Source organism: Chanos chanos, chromosome 14 (assembly GCF_902362185.1).
Source record: "Chanos chanos chromosome 14, fChaCha1.1, whole genome shotgun sequence".
Classification (NCBI taxonomy): Eukaryota; Metazoa; Chordata; class Actinopteri; order Gonorynchiformes; family Chanidae; genus Chanos; species Chanos chanos.
Genome location: NC_044508.1, coordinates 20,311,798 through 20,330,235, shown reverse-complemented (window position 1 = coordinate 20,330,235; position 18,438 = coordinate 20,311,798). Strand labels below are relative to the sequence as shown.

The 18,438-nt window shown below is 45.5% G+C and overlaps 1 protein-coding gene across 1 annotated transcript in view; it reads left to right on the top strand.

Annotated features, from left to right (window-relative positions):
* mast2 (microtubule associated serine/threonine kinase 2) overlaps nt 1-18,438 on the top strand; it is a 132,563-nt gene that overhangs the window by 86,828 nt on the left and 27,297 nt on the right. The window contains exons 5-8 of the mRNA XM_030792070.1: nt 9,924-10,015; nt 14,317-14,392; nt 15,894-15,972; nt 17,177-17,331. Of these exons, the coding sequence (XP_030647930.1) occupies nt 9,924-10,015; nt 14,317-14,392; nt 15,894-15,972; nt 17,177-17,331 (402 nt within the window). The remainder of the gene's footprint in view (nt 1-9,923; nt 10,016-14,316; nt 14,393-15,893; nt 15,973-17,176; nt 17,332-18,438) is intronic.

Below are 18,438 nucleotides of genomic sequence, written 5' to 3'. Positions count from 1 at the left end.
CACTTGTTTTTTTCACATCGTAGAGGTTACTTTCGCTTTCTTTTGTTCTATATAGTTGTGTACGAGGGAGGGCATGTTGATGGCCTAACTGGCGTGCTGTGGAATGGACAAGAAGATAAAGTGTAGGTGTTTATGAGCCGAAAGGCAGAGTGCACATATTTCTTATTCAGTTAATTAATTATAGTTATAGTTATATCAAAGTGTTAGGCTACCTCTCAGTGTTGGTAACATGTTCCACATAGTCCCACGTTTGGTTTATTTGCATCTGGTCACCTCAGAGTGATGACGTCGTGCGTTCTGTGATAACGAGGAAGTGGCGTGGTGGTGTTGGAATAAACAAAAGGTGATCTTTTTAACTCTTCGACAAGGAGTTGTCTCTGACTTTTTTTACACACATACCATCATATACCATGTACCCCTGTGAAATGTCCGGAAGGTATGACGATATGAAAAAATTGATACCGCCCAAGCCTAACACACACACACACTCTCACTCACTCACACACACTCTCACTCACTCACTCACAAATCTCACATATATGCACCCCACGATGCTCGAATCCGTTTGGCCGTGTGTGTGTGTGTGTGTGTGTGTGTGTGTGTGTGTGTGTGTGTGTGTGTATGTGTGTGTGTGTATGTGTATGTGTGTGTCTCTGATGGGGGGTTGTCCTGGAATAATGGAGTAAGGGGTCATTTAGAGGGAAGAGTGTTTACAGTGTTGGGGACGCCTGGTCTCTTAAAAGCCTTCATATATTCCTGTGATTTCAGACATCACTGCCTTTGTCGTTTGAAATCTTTTTTCTGTCTGGCTGAAGTGCATGCGGTTTGGACACCAACTCCTGTGGCCTGATGTGAACTGTGTCAGATGTCTTGTGTTGGCTGAGAAGCATTTGTTTGAAAGTGCTGATTGTCAGACCTGTTTAATAGCTGTCACACTGATGCTGAATATGAATCAACCCTGTGAGACCGCCTGTGTGTCCGTGATCCACATACACTGGAGTCTTCTATCAGCGTGGATCTCTGTCCTCCTCTCCTGCCTGGTGTGTGTGTGTGTGTGTGTGTGTATATGTATGTGTGTGTTACTTGTTACATTAGGTCTTTACATTAAGGCACCAGAAACGCATGCGTAACCACCATCTCTCCTCTTGCTGCCCATGTGTGTGTCATTCTCTGTCTGTGTGTATGTATCTGTGTCTGTGTCTGGTCTTATGTTTTTTGTGTGTAGGTAAGGGCCTGAACGTGTGTGTTTTTAATATGCAGATATTATGATGTATTCAGAGAAATTCTCTCATTTTAAGCTGTCTGTGTCTTTAAACACACGGCTTTGCCAGACTCAGTCTTGCTGGAGTGCATGAGGAGGGGGTGGAGAGAGAGAGACAGGGAGAGACAGAGAGGGGGAGAGGGACGGAGAGAGAGAGAGAGAGAGAGAGAGGGAGAGAGAGAGAGAGGGAGGGAGGGGGAGAGGGACAGAGAGAGAGAGAGAGAGAGAGGGGGAGAGGGACAGAGAGGGAGAGAGAGAGAGAGAGGGAGAGAGAGAGAGAGGGAGAGAGAGGGAGGGGGCGACTCAGACTAGCTCCAGCGATGTCACAGGTTGTATGAAGCAGTGAGAGGTGACAGCGTCCTGGTGTCTCATAGCACTCATTCATTCACTCCATCAGGGTTTTTTTTTGTTTGTTTTTTGTTTTTTTGGGGGTTTATTTGATCGTCATTCGTTGATCCGTTGGCTGCGTGTATGTGTGTGCGTCTGCTCTCTCAGTGACAACCATGTAGCTGAGCCCAGGCATCATGTCTGATTCGTTTTGGACCGTCCTCTCCAATTTCTCTATGCCTGAGAGAAGCATGCTACGCAGATCCAAGAGGTACCTCTCTCTCTCTCTCTCTCTATTCCTCTCTCTCCCTCTCTCTCTCTCTCTCCCTCTCTCTCTCTCTCTCTCTCTCTCTCATTTTGCACACACGCGCACACATGCACGCCTCTCTCTCTCTTTCTCCCTGTCTCTCTCTCTGTGTGCTAAATATCATTTTGCTCTTTTTCTTACATACCCATCCTCCATCTGTCTCTCTCTGTCTCTCCTTCTCCGTCTCCTCTCTGCCTCTCGGTGGGAAAGTCAAAAAGCCTTATTTGTAAGTCAGCTGACAGCTAATGGGAAACACATCGAACCTTATGTTCTATTGCAGGCTGCCTGTGTGTGTGTGTGAAAGCATGTTTATGTGTGTTAGTCACATGTTTCTCGTCCTTTTCATTTACCTGACCACATGTGAATGTATGTGAGCATGCCTCTCTCTCTCTCTCTCTCTCTGGTGAAATGGTGAAACCTACTGTGATGGAGAACTAAAAGTCATATGTAGAGAATTGTCTGTCCATCGTTCTTATTTAGCACTGTGTGTAGTCTGACACTACCCTACCCTGCCCTGCAACAGACACACATGCTCGCGTGCATTCATACACACGAGGGCATGGGTATTTTAACCAGTACTCCATCACTGCTCCGGTGTGTGATGTGTGTGTTTTGCTGTGGGGGGGGTCCACCATTAGCATAGCAACAGACTTCCAGTTCTCATCGTTCGCTCCCTCTCTCTCTCTCTCTCTCTCTCTCTCTCTCTCTCTCTCGTGATATCGGAGTTAGTTCCCTTACTGTTTCTGCTTTCAAGGTCAAGGCAAAATCTTGGTTAGCGTGTGGATAAGTGTATTAATGGCTAGCTCCAAGAGGCTGTTATATTTTAGTTGTAGCCGAAAAGCGGTTGTGTATTCTCAGTGTTAGGCGCTGGCACTGAGGGATTTTCATTGTGCGTGGCTCTGTAATTGTCCTGTAGTCAGGAGTTACCCTCGTGTGCTGTCAGAGTGGGACTGGTGTGGGTGTGTTTTTGGGTTGTTAAATTAGACCTCTGATAACATACCGGGGACTGTGTTATTATAACATTTGTTCTTTGTTTCTCACTCTGTGAACCAGTCCTTCTACAGCATGTGTGTTCTGTCCTGCTCTGTTAAAGGCTACATATCTGTTAAAGTCTCTCTCTGATCAGACTTACGTCTAATACTTAACCCCAACACGATGCCTCCTCTTCCCCCATCCTCTCCTGCTTTATCCCTCTACCCCATTCTCTTTTCCTCAGAGGTGAGTGGCTCCAAACCTTTCATCTCTCTCTCTCTCTCTCTCTCTCTCTCTCTCTCTCTCTCTCTCTCTCTATCGCTCTCTCTCCCCCTGTGAACAGATGAAAGTTCATCCCTCCTTCTCCCTCTCTCCCTGTCTCTTTCTCCCTGGGAGCAGATGAGGTTTGTGCATTATTAATGCAGCTGTGTAGAATGTGTGAGCTTCCCCATGACTAGACCACCTGTCTGACACCGCAAACACACACACGCACTCACATGTACACGCACACGCACACACGTACCTGCACATACACAGACAGACACACACGCACGCACGCACACATATACATACACACACATGCACATACTCCCACACTCACATGACCATGCTGACACAGACTCACATTTACACACACCCCCTTTTGCATGCTGTAACTGGTACAGGGATCATTTGTTTAAGCTAAATGTCAGGTAGTTGCTTGGTATGAACATGTTGTGTGGTGAGGGAAAGAGAGGAACAGTAATAACATTTACTGTGGATCTGTGTGGAACACAATCACACAGTCTTTGAGTCGTGTCCATCTTACTGAGAACACACAGCAGTTTGTGTGTGTGCGTGTGTGTGTGTGTGAGAGAGAGAGAGAGAGAGAGAGATTAAAAAAAAAACAAGAGAAGGAAATCTAACACTGGCATAATATTTTATGTTATGTTTTGGGAGAGAATGCCAGGCTCCCAACTAGCACCTATCCAAAATGCATCAGCGCTGGCAGTCTAGGGAAACAGAAGAGCTAATCTGGTCAAGACCAGTCCTCTAACTGAATACCACCCTACATGCTGCGTATAGCGTGGGGGTGTACCTGTACATGTGTGTATATTTAACTAAAGAGGTGGGTAGAGGGCTCCACGGCCGAACCTGGGGGAGGCGGGTGGTGTCTCAACGAGGCTGATCCAAGGCGCCGTGAGGCCTGTTTGTCGCTCGACGAGTCCAAGCTGTTCCTTAGCACTTCAGTTGGGGTGATGGCAATCCACCAAGTGACCGGAATACCGCAAAGATTTCAACCAAAACCAAAAATCATCTGAACAGCGGGGAATATCTCCCTTCTGTAGGCATGCGCAGTTAGCCAATATGGTGGCCGCCCGAGTTCACGGCAAACCAGTTAAAGAGTTCTCGAGCTCCTCTCTCTAGAGAGCTCGTCCAGTCCCTCTTTAAAGAGACAGCAAAAGCCAGGCAGGCTGCACCCTCCAGCATCTCATGTGTATGTCGGTGCCTTTCCCTACTCTAGTACTACCAGATCCTAACAGTTATAATGAAATCATTCATGTTCAAATCCAATACCCTCTCGAGAATAAGAGTGGGTCCATCTCCCACTCTCCTATGGGCGTGTGTGTGTGTGTGTGTGTGTGTGTGTGTGTGTGTGTGTGTGTGTGCGCGCGCGTGTGTGTGTGAGAGTGTGTGTGAGAGTGTGTGTGTGTGTGTGTTTATAGAGTTTACTACATCACTGTAGCTGACTGTCTCTCTATCAGAGAGACATGTATGCATGTTTCATGCACAGGAAATACACATAGTGTTTAAGGGAAACATTCTGGTTGTCGGTGTCTGGAGTACTGTCTCTCTTTCTCTCTCTCTGTCTGTCTCTCTCTCTCCCTGTGTCTGTCTGTCTGCCTGCCTGTCTCTCTCTCTCTCTCTCTCTCTCTCTCTCTCTGTCTCTCTCTGTGTCTGCCTCTCTTTCCCTGTGTCTGTCTGCCTGTCTGTCTCTCTCTCTCTCCCTCCCTGTGTCTGTCTGTCTGTCTCCCTCTCTCTCCCTCTCTCTCTTTCTCTTCATTGAATATTCGCCTCTCTGTTTTCTTATCACATGTGCTATTTGAACAGCACCCTCTGCTGATGAAAGAAAATGAGAGATTGATTTTCTTCTTTCTTCATTTTTCTCCCTCTCTTCTCTTCAGTACACCCCCTCAGTCTGGATCTTTTCTATTTCGCCATGACTACACCAGCAGAAAAACACACACACACATACACACACACACACACACACACACACACACACACACATTCTTTAAAGTCAGTGTAAGATGAATTGGAAGTTTTCACTACCTGTCATAGATTAGACCATCGGTGTCGTCTTTTAGAATGGTAAACAAAGTCACCATGCATTTCTTGTCTCGTGTCTGCTGGAGCCTTGTGTAGCTGCACTCAGTGATGGTTGACTTATTTATGCTATAATACTGAGCACCCCTCCTCAGTGAAGCTCTCCACAGACTTCCATTAGGCCCCTGTCATTGTTTCATCTGTGGTTATACTGGATGAGACATGTACATGTGTTTTTGTGGCGGCATTGGTTTTACTGATGTGAACATGGTTTAAAAGTCTCCTGCCTACTGTGGACCTTGACTCATATTCCCCATCAAGCATTTTGATATCCAGATCCCAGAGTTCTGAGCCAACACACACACACAGACACGCACACAAACACACACACACAGATCTGTTTGACTATCTGCAGTTTCAGCACTTTTCCTTGGTGATGACTTTTAAATGCTGGAACGTCAGCGCTGTACTAAAGAGAGTCCTGTCAAGCCCAGTAGTTACACTGGTCTGAAGAGCTGTGTGGGCATGGTCTGGTCTTGTCTGAAGAGCTACGTGGGTGTGGTCTGGTCTGAAGAGCTGTGTGGGCGTGGTCTGGTCAGAAGAGCTGTGTGGGTGTGGTCTTGTCTGAAGAGCTGCGTGGGTGTGGTCTGGTCAGAAGAGCTGTGTGGGCGTTGTCTGGTCTTGTCTGAAGAGCTGCGTGGGTGTGGTCTTGTCTGAAGAGCTGTGTGGGCGTGGTCTGGTCTGAAGAGCTGTGTGGGCGTGGTCTGATCTGAAGAGCTGTGTGGGCGTGGTCTGATCTGAAGAGCTGTGTGGGTGTGGTCTGATCTGAAGAGCTGTATGGGCGTGGTCTTGTCTGAAGAGCTGTGTGGGCGTGGTCTGGTCTTAAGAGCTGCGTGGGTGTGGTCTGGTTAGAAGAGCTGTGTGGGCGTGGTCTGGTCAGAAGAGCTGTGTGGGCGTGGTCTTGTCTGAAGAGCTGCGTGGGTGTGGTCTGGTCAGAAGAGCTGTGTGGGCGTGGTCTGATCTGAAGAGCTGTGTGGGCGTGGTCTGATCTGAAGAGCTGTGTGGGCGTGGTCTGATCTGAAGAGCTGTGTGGGTGTGGTCTGATCTGAAGAGCTGTGTGGGCGTGGTCTTTTCTGAAGAGCTGTGTGGGCGTGGCCTGGTCTTAAGAGCTGCGTAGGCGTGGCCTGGTCTGAAGAGCTGTGTGGGCGTGGTCTGGTCTGAAGAGCTGTCTGGACATTGGAGACTGGGTTGAGCACCTTTTACTAACACATCTTTTCAATCAACCGTCTTTTGGGTTCTAGTGAAGAGTGGAAATTCTGTTGTTCTAGCAGAGCCCGAGGGTGGATCTGCCTTCATCCAGCCCGGCTGGGAGATCAGGTGCATGTGTGGCAGGGCGCTGAGATAAAACCCCTGACACACACACACAGTGGGTTTAAGCTGAATGTGAGATTGGAGTTTGGGTTCTTTACCCAGAGAGGAGCATGAGCAGAGGTGAAAGGAGAAGAATATGACACTGAGTGAATCTGTGTGAGCTCACTCATCCTCTCAATCCCAAGGATTTGTGTTTAAGGATTCTACTCTGTGTGTGTGTGTGTGTGTATGTGTATGTGTGTGTGTGTGTGTGTGTGTGTGTGTGTGTGTGTGTGTGCGGGCGTGTATTTTTGAATCCAGTCTACATCTAACCCTTTGTTGATCTGAGTGTGTCAGATTAGTGTGTGTTTATGTTCTGGTAGTTAATACTGTATTTTTCATCATGTTAGGTCCTGTAATCTAATCTAATCCAGGATGTGTCTGTGGAGATTATCTGTGCAGAGCTGTGTAATACATCTGCGTGCAGGTGGCCCGCTTTCGAAACCCTGTCATAGAACAGTCAAATCCACATGAGTGTGACCAGTTCCAAATCCCACATGCGCAAAACACCCCAACTAACCTGAGGGTTATGGCCTGGACCTCAGAATGGGTCATCGGAGCATCACGCAGAGCCCCAGAGAAACTGATAGAATAGATCATCGAAACCAAAGGGAATGCAGACAAGAAAAAGCACTTGCTTTCTGTTTATTTCTGTTGATTCAGACTGAACAAGAACAAACCTCAATGTATTCTGATGAAACTGAAACAATGTCAAACCTGAACGCTAATAACCCCACATCAGCTCCAGAAACAGAATCCACTCACACACTAAGAAAACCCTTCATTTCATAAACAGACTCTATCCAACCCAAAGTTGGTTTCCAGTGGCAGCCCACGATGATTCCTGCATGTTCTCTGCCTGAAGCTGTGTCGAGAAGCAATTTCTCTCCCTCAATTACTGTAATTAAAGCCAAACCTGCAGTTATCTCGCCCCTCAGCTCAGGCAGCTGCTGTCTCTGAAAGGCATGCCCACAGTCCAGGGCCTCTCACAGCCGTTAGCTTCTCTCTCCTCTTCCTCTGCCTCATACACACACACACACACACACACACACACACACTTTGTCAGTTACTCAGTCTAAGGCACATAATGTGTGTCTGTGTCTATATTCATTCACAGAGCTGAGTGTAGCTTTGTGAAGGCTCCTTTCTCTTCTGCAGTTTGTTCCTTTTGAATTGATGTCTGTGTTTGTCTTAATATGTCTGAATGTAACCTGATTGGCATTCACGCTGTTGAGTTTGTGTGTGTGTGTGTGTGTGTTTGTGTGTAGAGTTAAAATTGGAATGTTCAGCGCACAGTGTGGCATTTTGAGGTCCACAGAGAGAGAGAGAGAGAGAGAGAGAGAGAGAGAGAGAGAGAGAGAGAGAGACAGCAGTTTTGTTCATCTTCACACCTACATGATCTCTTCTCACGCTGGGTGTGTGAAACAAAGCTCTTTTATCTGTGAGCTGCTGTTTTATCTAGATGCCAGTGATCTGTACTGCATATCAACAGCAGCTCAGCACAGAGCTAGAATCCGCAGTGAAACACTAGCACACTGGGCTAAGCTAACACTAGGCTCAAGCCTCATCCAAAACCCTGTCACCTTCCCAGGCATTCAGCTGCCAGTGGAAAATCAGAGGGCATTAAGGCAAATCTATCCTTCCCTCACTCTGTGGATTTCTCTTCTGTCATTTTTCTGAACTTGTGTAAAGATGAAATTTTCATGAGCAGAAGAAATTTGTGTCTGGTCGTGTTTAGACTGTCAGATGCCCATTCTTCTCTCTCTCTCTCTCTCTCTCTCTCTCTCTCTCTGTCTCTCACCCCCCCCCTCTCTGTCTCCCCCCCCTTCTCTCTGCCCCCCCCCCCTCCCTCTCTCTCTCTCTCTCTCTCACTCTCTCTCTGTCTCTCTCTCTCTCTGCCTTTATGTTAACTCTCTGCTGTGAGGGTGTCTTCCAATGGTTCATGGTTCAGTTAGACAGATTAGGAGATTTTTAGGTACAAAAAGTCATAAGGTGTGCTGAAAAAGGTTGAAAACCCCTGGTCTAAGCCAACATGCTGTGCTGTGGTCCAGTGGTGAACAGCATCAGTCAAGTACAGGAACTACCAGTGCTCTCTCCTAAACTCCCACTGCCAATGACAGGGTGTGGGTCTGTCTGTTTTAATGTGACCAACAGAAAAGTGAATGTCTGCAAAGTTCTGAGGTTGTGGATCACTCTCTCCTGTTGAATTCATAAGGATTTCCCTTTGTGACCATTACCATGGACCAGCACATTGTCGTGTGTCTGTGTGTGTGTGTGTGTGTGTGTGTGTGCACGTGCATGTCTGTGTGCGTGCATGCATGTACACACATGGGTGTGTGTGTGCGTGTGTGTCTGACTGTCTCACAGTGTATTTGAATGGGTGTGAGTGTGTATCTGATGACACAGACCAGTAAAATTTTAGGCGTTCTCTGAATTCCTTTAAAAGTAAGAGAACTGGTGGTAGAACTCAATCTTGAATATGTGCTTGGATTTACACACTATTACTACACGCTATAACTACACGCTATAACTACACGCTATAAGGGCATAACAAAGTGAAATAGTTGTAATTGTGTGGGCCTTTATTATGTTTTTTTTAAATGTGAACAGAGGTGTAAGAAACACAGATCTGCTCCAAATTGTTTCTGGATTCAAAGTGCTGGTTTAGTTCAGTCAACTTCTTTGTCCTGTTTCAAGCTCTCAGAAATGTCTCATTGAAGGATAACTTTGTTTCCCCCTCAGACGGATGGGCATTATCGGCTGTGAGGATTGTCTTAAAACAAGAACATCATCTCATTTTTCTAAAAGATGCTTTTTCTCTGTTAGATCCGCATAAGTCCATAGCTGGGCCTGAGTCCATGTCCTGGGGATTTCTTTGAAGTAGAGTTTGAACTGTGGTTGTGTTTTTCTCTCTCTTTCTCTCTCTCTCTGTCCCTGCTGAGAGGGAGACAGCTCAGAAAGCAGATTAAATGTTGATAGCAGAGTCTGGTGAAATAATGGTAGATTTCTACACTAACCTACAAATGGAAACATTAGAAAGGCCAGAATGTATGATCTTCTTATACTGACTGCCCTGAGTTACTCAGAGATATGGAGGTGTGCATTAGCCCATAAGCTGGAATGAGCGTGCACTTGGCCTTCTAGATCCACTCTTCAGTATCTGTAAGACGTATGACGCACGTTTGACTGTTTGTGATAAGAGCTCTCTCCTCTGAGACCAGTGCAGAGAGTGGGCTTTATGAAGGTTTCTCATAGTTGGAGCTTTGTGTTATCTCTTTCATAGTTGGAGTGTACATTTTGCCTTCGCCCCACTGACGCTGTGTGTTATCTCTTTCATAGCTGCCGGACCAGCAACAGGAAGAGTCTGATAGTGACATCCAGCACTTCTCCCACCCTACCCAGACCTCACTCACCACTGCATGGACACACAGGTAAGACACACACACCAGCACATACACATACACGCATACATGTGCACACATACGCACACGCACGCACACACACGCACACACACACATACACACGCACACACACACATACACACGCACACGCATACACATACACACACGCACACGCATACACACACATACACACGCACACGCATACACACACACATACACGCACACACACGCATACACACACACACACACACATACACACACGCACTGAAGGTTTACAGACATGCTACTTCATGGAGTCACAACTGTCAATCAGAATTGATTGACAGTTGACATTAAAAGGAAATGGAACCAGTATTTCTTTTTCATATGTATGTTTCCTCTCCTGTAATGCTACTGTAATCTTTACCTGTAAACCCAAGCATATGTGGTCCGTTTTCTTACCCCCCACACACACACACACACACACAGCATTACGCTGACAAGAAATGTTCATGAAATCTTAATGTCAGCTTGGAACAGGTTTAATAACTGACATTGTATTTGTAAATAGTCATGTCTTATTAAGTATTTTGTGTGTGTGTGTGTGTGTGTGTGCGTGTGTGCGCGCGCGTGTGCGCATGTGTGTGTGTGTGTAATATTTAGAGTGAGGTCAGTGTTTTTGTCTTATAGTAGGGGTACTTCATCTTTAAATGACAGCTTTGAGATGTTTTGTCCCACAGCTTATAACAATAGCACTATAGCTACCAGTCCCTGTAGTCCACACACACACACACACACACACACACACACAGACACACAGACAGACACACAGAGCAGAGGAAACAATGATAGTCGGGATAGATAAATGGAGTGGAAATGATGGAAAAGGACGAATGGTAAAGGATGTATTGTTTTAGAAGGTGGCCAAGAACACTTTTCTTGCCCTAGCCTTGTCATCAGAGATAGTATGAGCACAGACTGGGGGTGTGAGTTGTTCCACACGAGTAGCCATTTTGGCTCTGTCGCTTTCAGTCATCTGCCAGCTGGATTTAAATGGACTGCTTACTCTATTGCTGTTACGCACACAGAGCGTTCTGCTCCATTACGCATAAGGCAAGGTGTCAAACAGTCTCTCTCTCTCTCCCTCTCTCTCACTCACTCTCTCTCTCTCTCTCTCTCTCTCTCTCTCTCAATCACTCTCTCTCTCTCTCTGTATATGTATATATATATATATATATATATATATATATATATATATATATATATATATGTGTGTGTGTGTGTGTGTGTGTGGACCTAAAGCTCTTACCTGTCCCATCATAAAAATAAACAGCAAACAACTGCTAATCGCCCATTACTTTCTTTGTTCCAGGCACTCAGGCTATTGATAACATGCTAATGGTTTAGCTAATTAAAGCAAAAACAGCAGAATAGTGTCAATGGCAAAAGCATGGAGACTGGGAGAGGACTAGTCATTGTTTCTGCAATAAAAATCAGACAGAAAGGTACAGCATATATGTGTAATTGTAACAGTTGACTGTTGGCAATAGAAATGACAGTTTAGATGATAACTCGTGTACCATTTTTCTTTGTTCTGTTAGTATGACAGTGTTTCATAAAAATACCAATGTTACCTGACTGTCTCTCTAATCCAGTAAGCCACTCAAACTAAGGTAATTCAGCTAACCAGCTGTGACTGGTCTGTTACATCAGACATGCCTTAAACACTCACACACTAGTTCTTATCTCTGATTTCTCATAGCCTGAGCCCTCATAGCATCTCCCAGCTTTAGCCTAGTTTGCTAACCTAATAAGCAAATATTACAAACGTAGCCAGAATATACAAGTCAGTGCTGATGACAGTGTCCACGCTACTTAAGACAGTTCACTCTGAGTACCATTCATAACGACTGATTCCCAAAACACACGCAGACACATAAACAGACTCACCAGGACGGTGACTGTAGTAAGAGTTAACATTACACATGTGGGGTGACAGAGGGTGGATCCTATGCACCATGCTCAGGTCTCTTAAAGAATGTGGCAGAACACTTCTACCAAACGCCATTCAGTGACTGAAAGGGTCTTTGAATTCTCACACCTAAAGTGAGTCTGTATAGTGAGGCTGAATTTAGATTTCCCCTGTGTTTCCCTCTGTTTCTGAACATTGCAGCTTTTCCTATGTTCCTAGTATCCTACATACATTACTGATGGATGAGTTCACTGTCACCTTCATCACATGGAAATATTACATTGCTGTCTGTTATTACAGCAAGAATTGATGCATACAGACACTAATGCACAGACACACACACACACACACACACACACAACTCTTTTTTGCATATAGAAATTAATAGACATGCCCCACACAAACCCCCTCTCCAAACTCACACACACATACACACAGACCATGTCTCTTCTTGTCAGATAGGGTTTCTGCCTGAGTGAATAGTTGAATAGTATGTGATATGCCCCTACCCTGCTGGTATGTGTGCTCTCTGTGACCGCTCCTCCATTTTAAACACCTCTCGTTTCCTTATCTGAAAAATCAGCACTCACACACAGTCGCGTTCCGCTGGTAAGTGTAGACTGAATAATTTCCCTGCTTTCTTAATGGTACCTCTGTGACCAGTTTCCATGAAGAACTGACTCTTCTCCGCAACACATCCGCAGCGTTGGATGTCCCAGTCCAGCTGCGCACAGCTGTGCCTGGCATTCCCACATTCCCGACAGGGAATCAGGTGCTCATTAATATTTATGGCTTGGCAAGACACGTTAGACAAATGCATAATTAATGAGGAGGGTTGTCTGACCTTAGCCTAACCACACAGCTGGGGTCTGAGGACTCCAGTGCTCAGAGTTGATTAATGATGCCTAGATCCGTGTTTCTACGATTGTTCAGCTGTGCCTAACCATTGAGTCTATCCCACGTAGTCATTTAAATCTTCTTCACACACTCAAGTTCGCAAATCCAGTTTGTGTGAGATTGCTGGCTATGTCATGTGACAGAGATGGGTCAGTCTTCTCCAGAGCCCTGCTGGCCCTCTTCTCCGGGAAAACAACACCGCATCTTTGTTTCAGGCTTTCACTTGAGCACGATTATGAAAAGATCTGCTACTTAAAAACTGAGCAGTAATAATGAAAGGAGGCCAACGCTGTGAAACGGCCATCGTGTTAAGACAATGAAAACCATCGTGTTGAGACACAGTGAAAACCATCGTGTTAAGACAGTGAAAACCGTCGTGTTGAGACAGTGAAAACCATCGCGTTGAGACAGTGAAAACCGTCATGTTAAGACAGTGAAAACCGTCGTGTTGAGACAGTGAAAACCATCGCGTTGAGACAGTGAAAACCATCGTGTTGAGACAGTGAAAACCATCGCGTTGAGACAGTGAAAACCATCGCGTTGAGACAGTGAAAACCATCGTGTTAAGACAGTGAAAACCATCGCGTTGAGACAGTGAAAACCATCGCGTTGAGACAGTGAAAACCATCGTGTTAAGACAGTGAAAACCATCGCGTTGAGACAGTGAAAACCGTCGTGTTGAGACACAGTGAAAACCATCGCGTTGAGACAGTGAAAACCATCGTGTTAAGACAGTGAAAACCATCGCGTTGAGACAGTGAAAACCGTCGTGTTGAGACACAGTGAAAACCGTCGCGTTGAGACACAGTGAAAACTAAGCAGACCAAGAAAACTAAGCCTTCACCAGTGATTGAAGCTGACTGCTTTGTGTTTGTATCGTGGCGTAATTGTGTCAGTGGAGAGCTCGTCAGCACACAATACGTTGTGAGTGTTTGTAAATGCGTTATTTTTGTCTCATAAATGCATAACATGATGGGTTTCTTTTTGAATGGACTCTGCTCTCTGAGAATGACAGAGAGATGAGCTGAGTGATCAAAGGCCTGTTTCATGTTTCATCTCTTCTCAGCCCCAGTGCACCACTGCCTCCAGCACCGACTCCTCTTAATTGGAAGCTTTTATGTCTGAAAAAAGGGAGAGGATGGATGGAATGTGTTTATTATGCATGTGGAAGAGAGTAAATTGAAACGTATTCATTTTTTGATGAAATAAAAACACTTCTTCCATGTTTTCTTCATGTCCCATCCAATAAAAGGAGTTTTCTTAAAAAAAAAAAAAAAAAGGTAAACAAGCCAAAAAAAACCCCAAAACAAGCTTTTTGAAGTATTGTTTGGTCAGTCCATAAATGTATTGATCAGCCTGTTGAAAAGTAGCCATAATGACTCCCAGCCAGTGCGTCTGTTTCTTTTAAATCTCCTCCCATATGAAAAGTCTGTTCTCTAAATGATTAACACACACACACACTCTCTCTCTCTGTGTTTTACAGGAAGCAGTCCTCTGGACAGCCCCAGGAATTTTTCCCCCAACACAGCTGCTCATTTCTCCTTTGTGCCAGCACGCAGGTGAGCCAAGATCAGAGTTCAAAGGTCAACTCAGACACTGCACCGCAGCGTTCAGACAAAGATAGAGACAGAACTGCATTCCATGGACATATGTTGTGTTATGATGTGTGTGGGTGTTTTTTTTTTTTTTTAAGAGGCGCTGTACAGCGTCTCACTATACATGACTAAAGCAGCACATCTCATTTCATAGACGGTCAAGAGTTTTAAATTCCACAGTAAATTAAGCATGAGAAGGTCAGTCTGCTTTGGAGAGGAACATTATAAGTGAGCACCTTTCTCTCTGCGTTTCTCTTCCTGTGTTCATATCTCTCAGCAGCTTTGAATAATTACCCAACCTATTCTAATGACCGAATCTGAATAGATAACCAAGCACCAAATAAATTGGAATGATTCGTTCTTTTTTTTTTTTTTCCTCTGAGGAACGTAAAGCAGAACAGGGTACATGTGTGCTCTCTTAAGGAAAGGAAAGGTTTTTGATGTGGAAGGCATTTAAAATATAGATAAAGAGGTCGTTGTGGATGAAATCACTATCTGAGGCAGCAGTGCCATCTAATGGCCAGGCAGAGTATTACAGTTCACTTATCAGCACTGAGACTAATCTAGTCGACAGTGCGTAGAAATTGCGTGGTTACACTTCTTGGACCATCGAGTTTGTGCGTGCGAGTGTGTGTGTGTATGTGTGTGTGCACGCGCACCCAAGCGGGGCAGAAGTTCACGCAGTAATGGTCTGAACACACGTACACACACACACGGTGTCTGACTCTGTCATCTCTCTCACACAGTCACGGGCACAGGGCTGACAGGTAACCTTTCACCCTACTGTCAGTCATCACCACCTCTCTTCTGTCTGTCTGTCTGCTGCATGCCTCTCCATCCCAAATATTGTCTTCTTCTTCTCAGTGGACCAGACAGTCAGATTAACCAACCTGCCCGATAGATTCATTTCACGTACAGTCAGTGCTGCGCTTTATGTAGAGTTTTAATAATGAAGTGATATATCATGTCAGTATCATAAGAGATTATATTTAGAGATTATTGTGTCAATAACACAAAGTTTCTTTTTCCCATCTCTTACATAGAGAGAGCCCAAAGAGTATCTGTTCTGTGGGTTGTAGTCTGATTGTCTGATTAATGGCCTTTTTGGTCCTGTGTGTGTCAGTGAATAAATGTGGCCTGCATTGTATGATACCATGACTTATGGAGCAGAACACACTGTGAAGCACTAGCCTGCATGGTGTGTGTGCATGTCTGTGTCCGTGTGTGTGTGTGTGTGTGTGTGTGTGTGTGTGTGTGTGCACGGTCAGTTTGATGTGCAGTAACTTTTATGGTGAGTCCTCTGCTATAATGCCTTGGTGTATTAATGTGTCAGCCAAAGATGAAAATTTGTATGTCAGACAACATCAAACTTATTAATCTCTCTCTCTCTCTCTCTCTCTCTCTCTCTCTCTCTCTCCCTCTCTCTCTCTCTCTCTCTCTCTCTCTCTCTCTCTCTCTCTCTCAGAGCGGATGGCCGTCGCTGGTCACTTGCTTCTCTGCCCTCCTCTGGTTATGGAACCAACACGCCCAGTTCCACGGTCTCAGTGAGTGTCAGTATATGTGTTTATCAGTGCTCTACTGTGTCTGTCAGTCTGTATGTGTGTGTGTGAGTGCGCGTGTGTCAGTGCTTTACTCTGTCCGTCAGTCTATGTGTGTGTGTGTGTGTGTGTGTGTGTGTGTGTGTGTGTGTGTGTGTCAGTGCCTTATTGTGTCTGTCAATCTGTGTGTGTGTCAGTGCCTTACTTTGTGTGTCCCCTTTGGCTGTAAATGAATGCATCCTGATTGGACATGCATTGAACTGAAAGCCCCGCCTTCTGAAGCTTCATCCTTAGACACAGGGTCTGTGGGACTGCCCCAGCTCTCATACCCCACAGCGTAGACTCAGTTTCATACTGAGGCTGTTGAGTTCACAGACATGAAAATAAACATCACTACAAATGTGTTTTTCACTCATTCCTCTGTTCAGGGCAGACTGCCTTACACCTAGTAGAAATACTTATTACACTTCTTTGGGCACAAAAAATTGGGGTTGTACTTCACCACACGTTTGAAATATGAGTTTTATTCATTTTTAATGAATTTTTCAGCCCCTTTATTGAGCCTTTCGTTTTCAGTGCCTGTCACGGTTATTTTGTGTTGAGAAGCTAGCGGGATTCAGCTACTGCCAACTCAGTGCAGAAAACATGGATACAAAAACCAAAACAAGGTTTTCTACAGACAATTACAGCCCCTCTTTAAAGAGGTGTATCTTAAATGCAGACCCAGTCACCCTGGCATTTCGCCCTCCGGAGAAAAACACTCAAGGGCTTTTCCGCACACTCTCTCAACGCTGCTTCTCTGCTGAGTCTCTAAAAGCAACCAAACTATTTTGGCATTTTTAAACATGTTGTTAAGTCAAAAATATTAATACTGTTATCTGCCCAGAGTTCAATATCTGCTTTGCTCTGCAGACATATTTGAAAAGTGACTTTGAGCTGATTTTATGAGCTGATTTCATGGCTCACGAATAAAACCAAAGATCAGTTCAAATTTTTCTCTATTTTACCTTGTGCTGGACCACAAGAGCCTTACATCCCCATTTGTAGTCCTCAGCTCTCCAGTCATGTTTCCTGGCTTTTATTCTGACGTATTTGCCCAACACTGGCAAGTAAGCGTCAAATAAAGTGCCGCTGTCCAGTTGAGTGACAGCCCCCTCAGCCAATGGCGTGCTTTCTGCCCTTGTAATCCCTCCCTCTCTGCTTCTCACAGTCATCATGTTCATCCCAGGAGAAGCTGCACCAGCTGCCGTTCCAGCCAACCGCAGACGAGCTCCATTTTCTCACCAAGCACTTCAGCTCTGAGAGTATCACTGATGAGGAGGGACGCAGATCCCCCGCCATGAGACCCCGCTCCCGCAGCCTGAGGTACGCTCACGCACTGACACACACACACACACACACACACTCGCCACACACACCACACACACACTACACACACACACATTCATCACGCACACACACTGACACACACACACACACTCATCACACACACCACACACACTCATCACACACACCACACACCACACACACTCATCACACACCACACACCACACACCACACACACTCATCACACACCACACACCACACACTCATCACACACACTACACACACACACACTCATCACACACACACACACACACACACACACACACTCATCACACACACACACACACACACACACACACACTCATCACACACACACACACACCACTCACACACACCACGCACACACTACACACACACTCACTCACCACACACACTCATCACACACACCACACACACACACTCATCACACACACCACACACACTCATCACACACACTACACACACACACACTCATCACACACACACACACTCATCACACATACACACTCATCACACACACACACACACACACACACATACACACTCATCACACACACACACACACACCACACACACTCATCACACACACCACACACCACACACACACACACACCACACACACACCACTCACACACACACTACACACACACACCACACACACACACACATCACACACACCACACACACTCATCACACACACTACACACACACACACTCATCACACACACACACACTCATCACACATGCACACACTCATCACACATGCACACACTCATCACACACTCACACTGACACACACTCATCACACACACCACACACACACACACACACACACACACACACACACGCACACTCATCACACATGCACACACTCATCACACACACACACACTCATCACACACTCACACTGACACACACTCACACTGACACACACTCATCACACACACCACACACACACACACTGACACACACTCACACTGACACACACAAACACACACACACACACACAGACAGACAGACAGACACATAGAGTACACACAGACACATTATACATACACACGCTATACATACATCATACACACACATCAGCATGCAGGTACACAGACA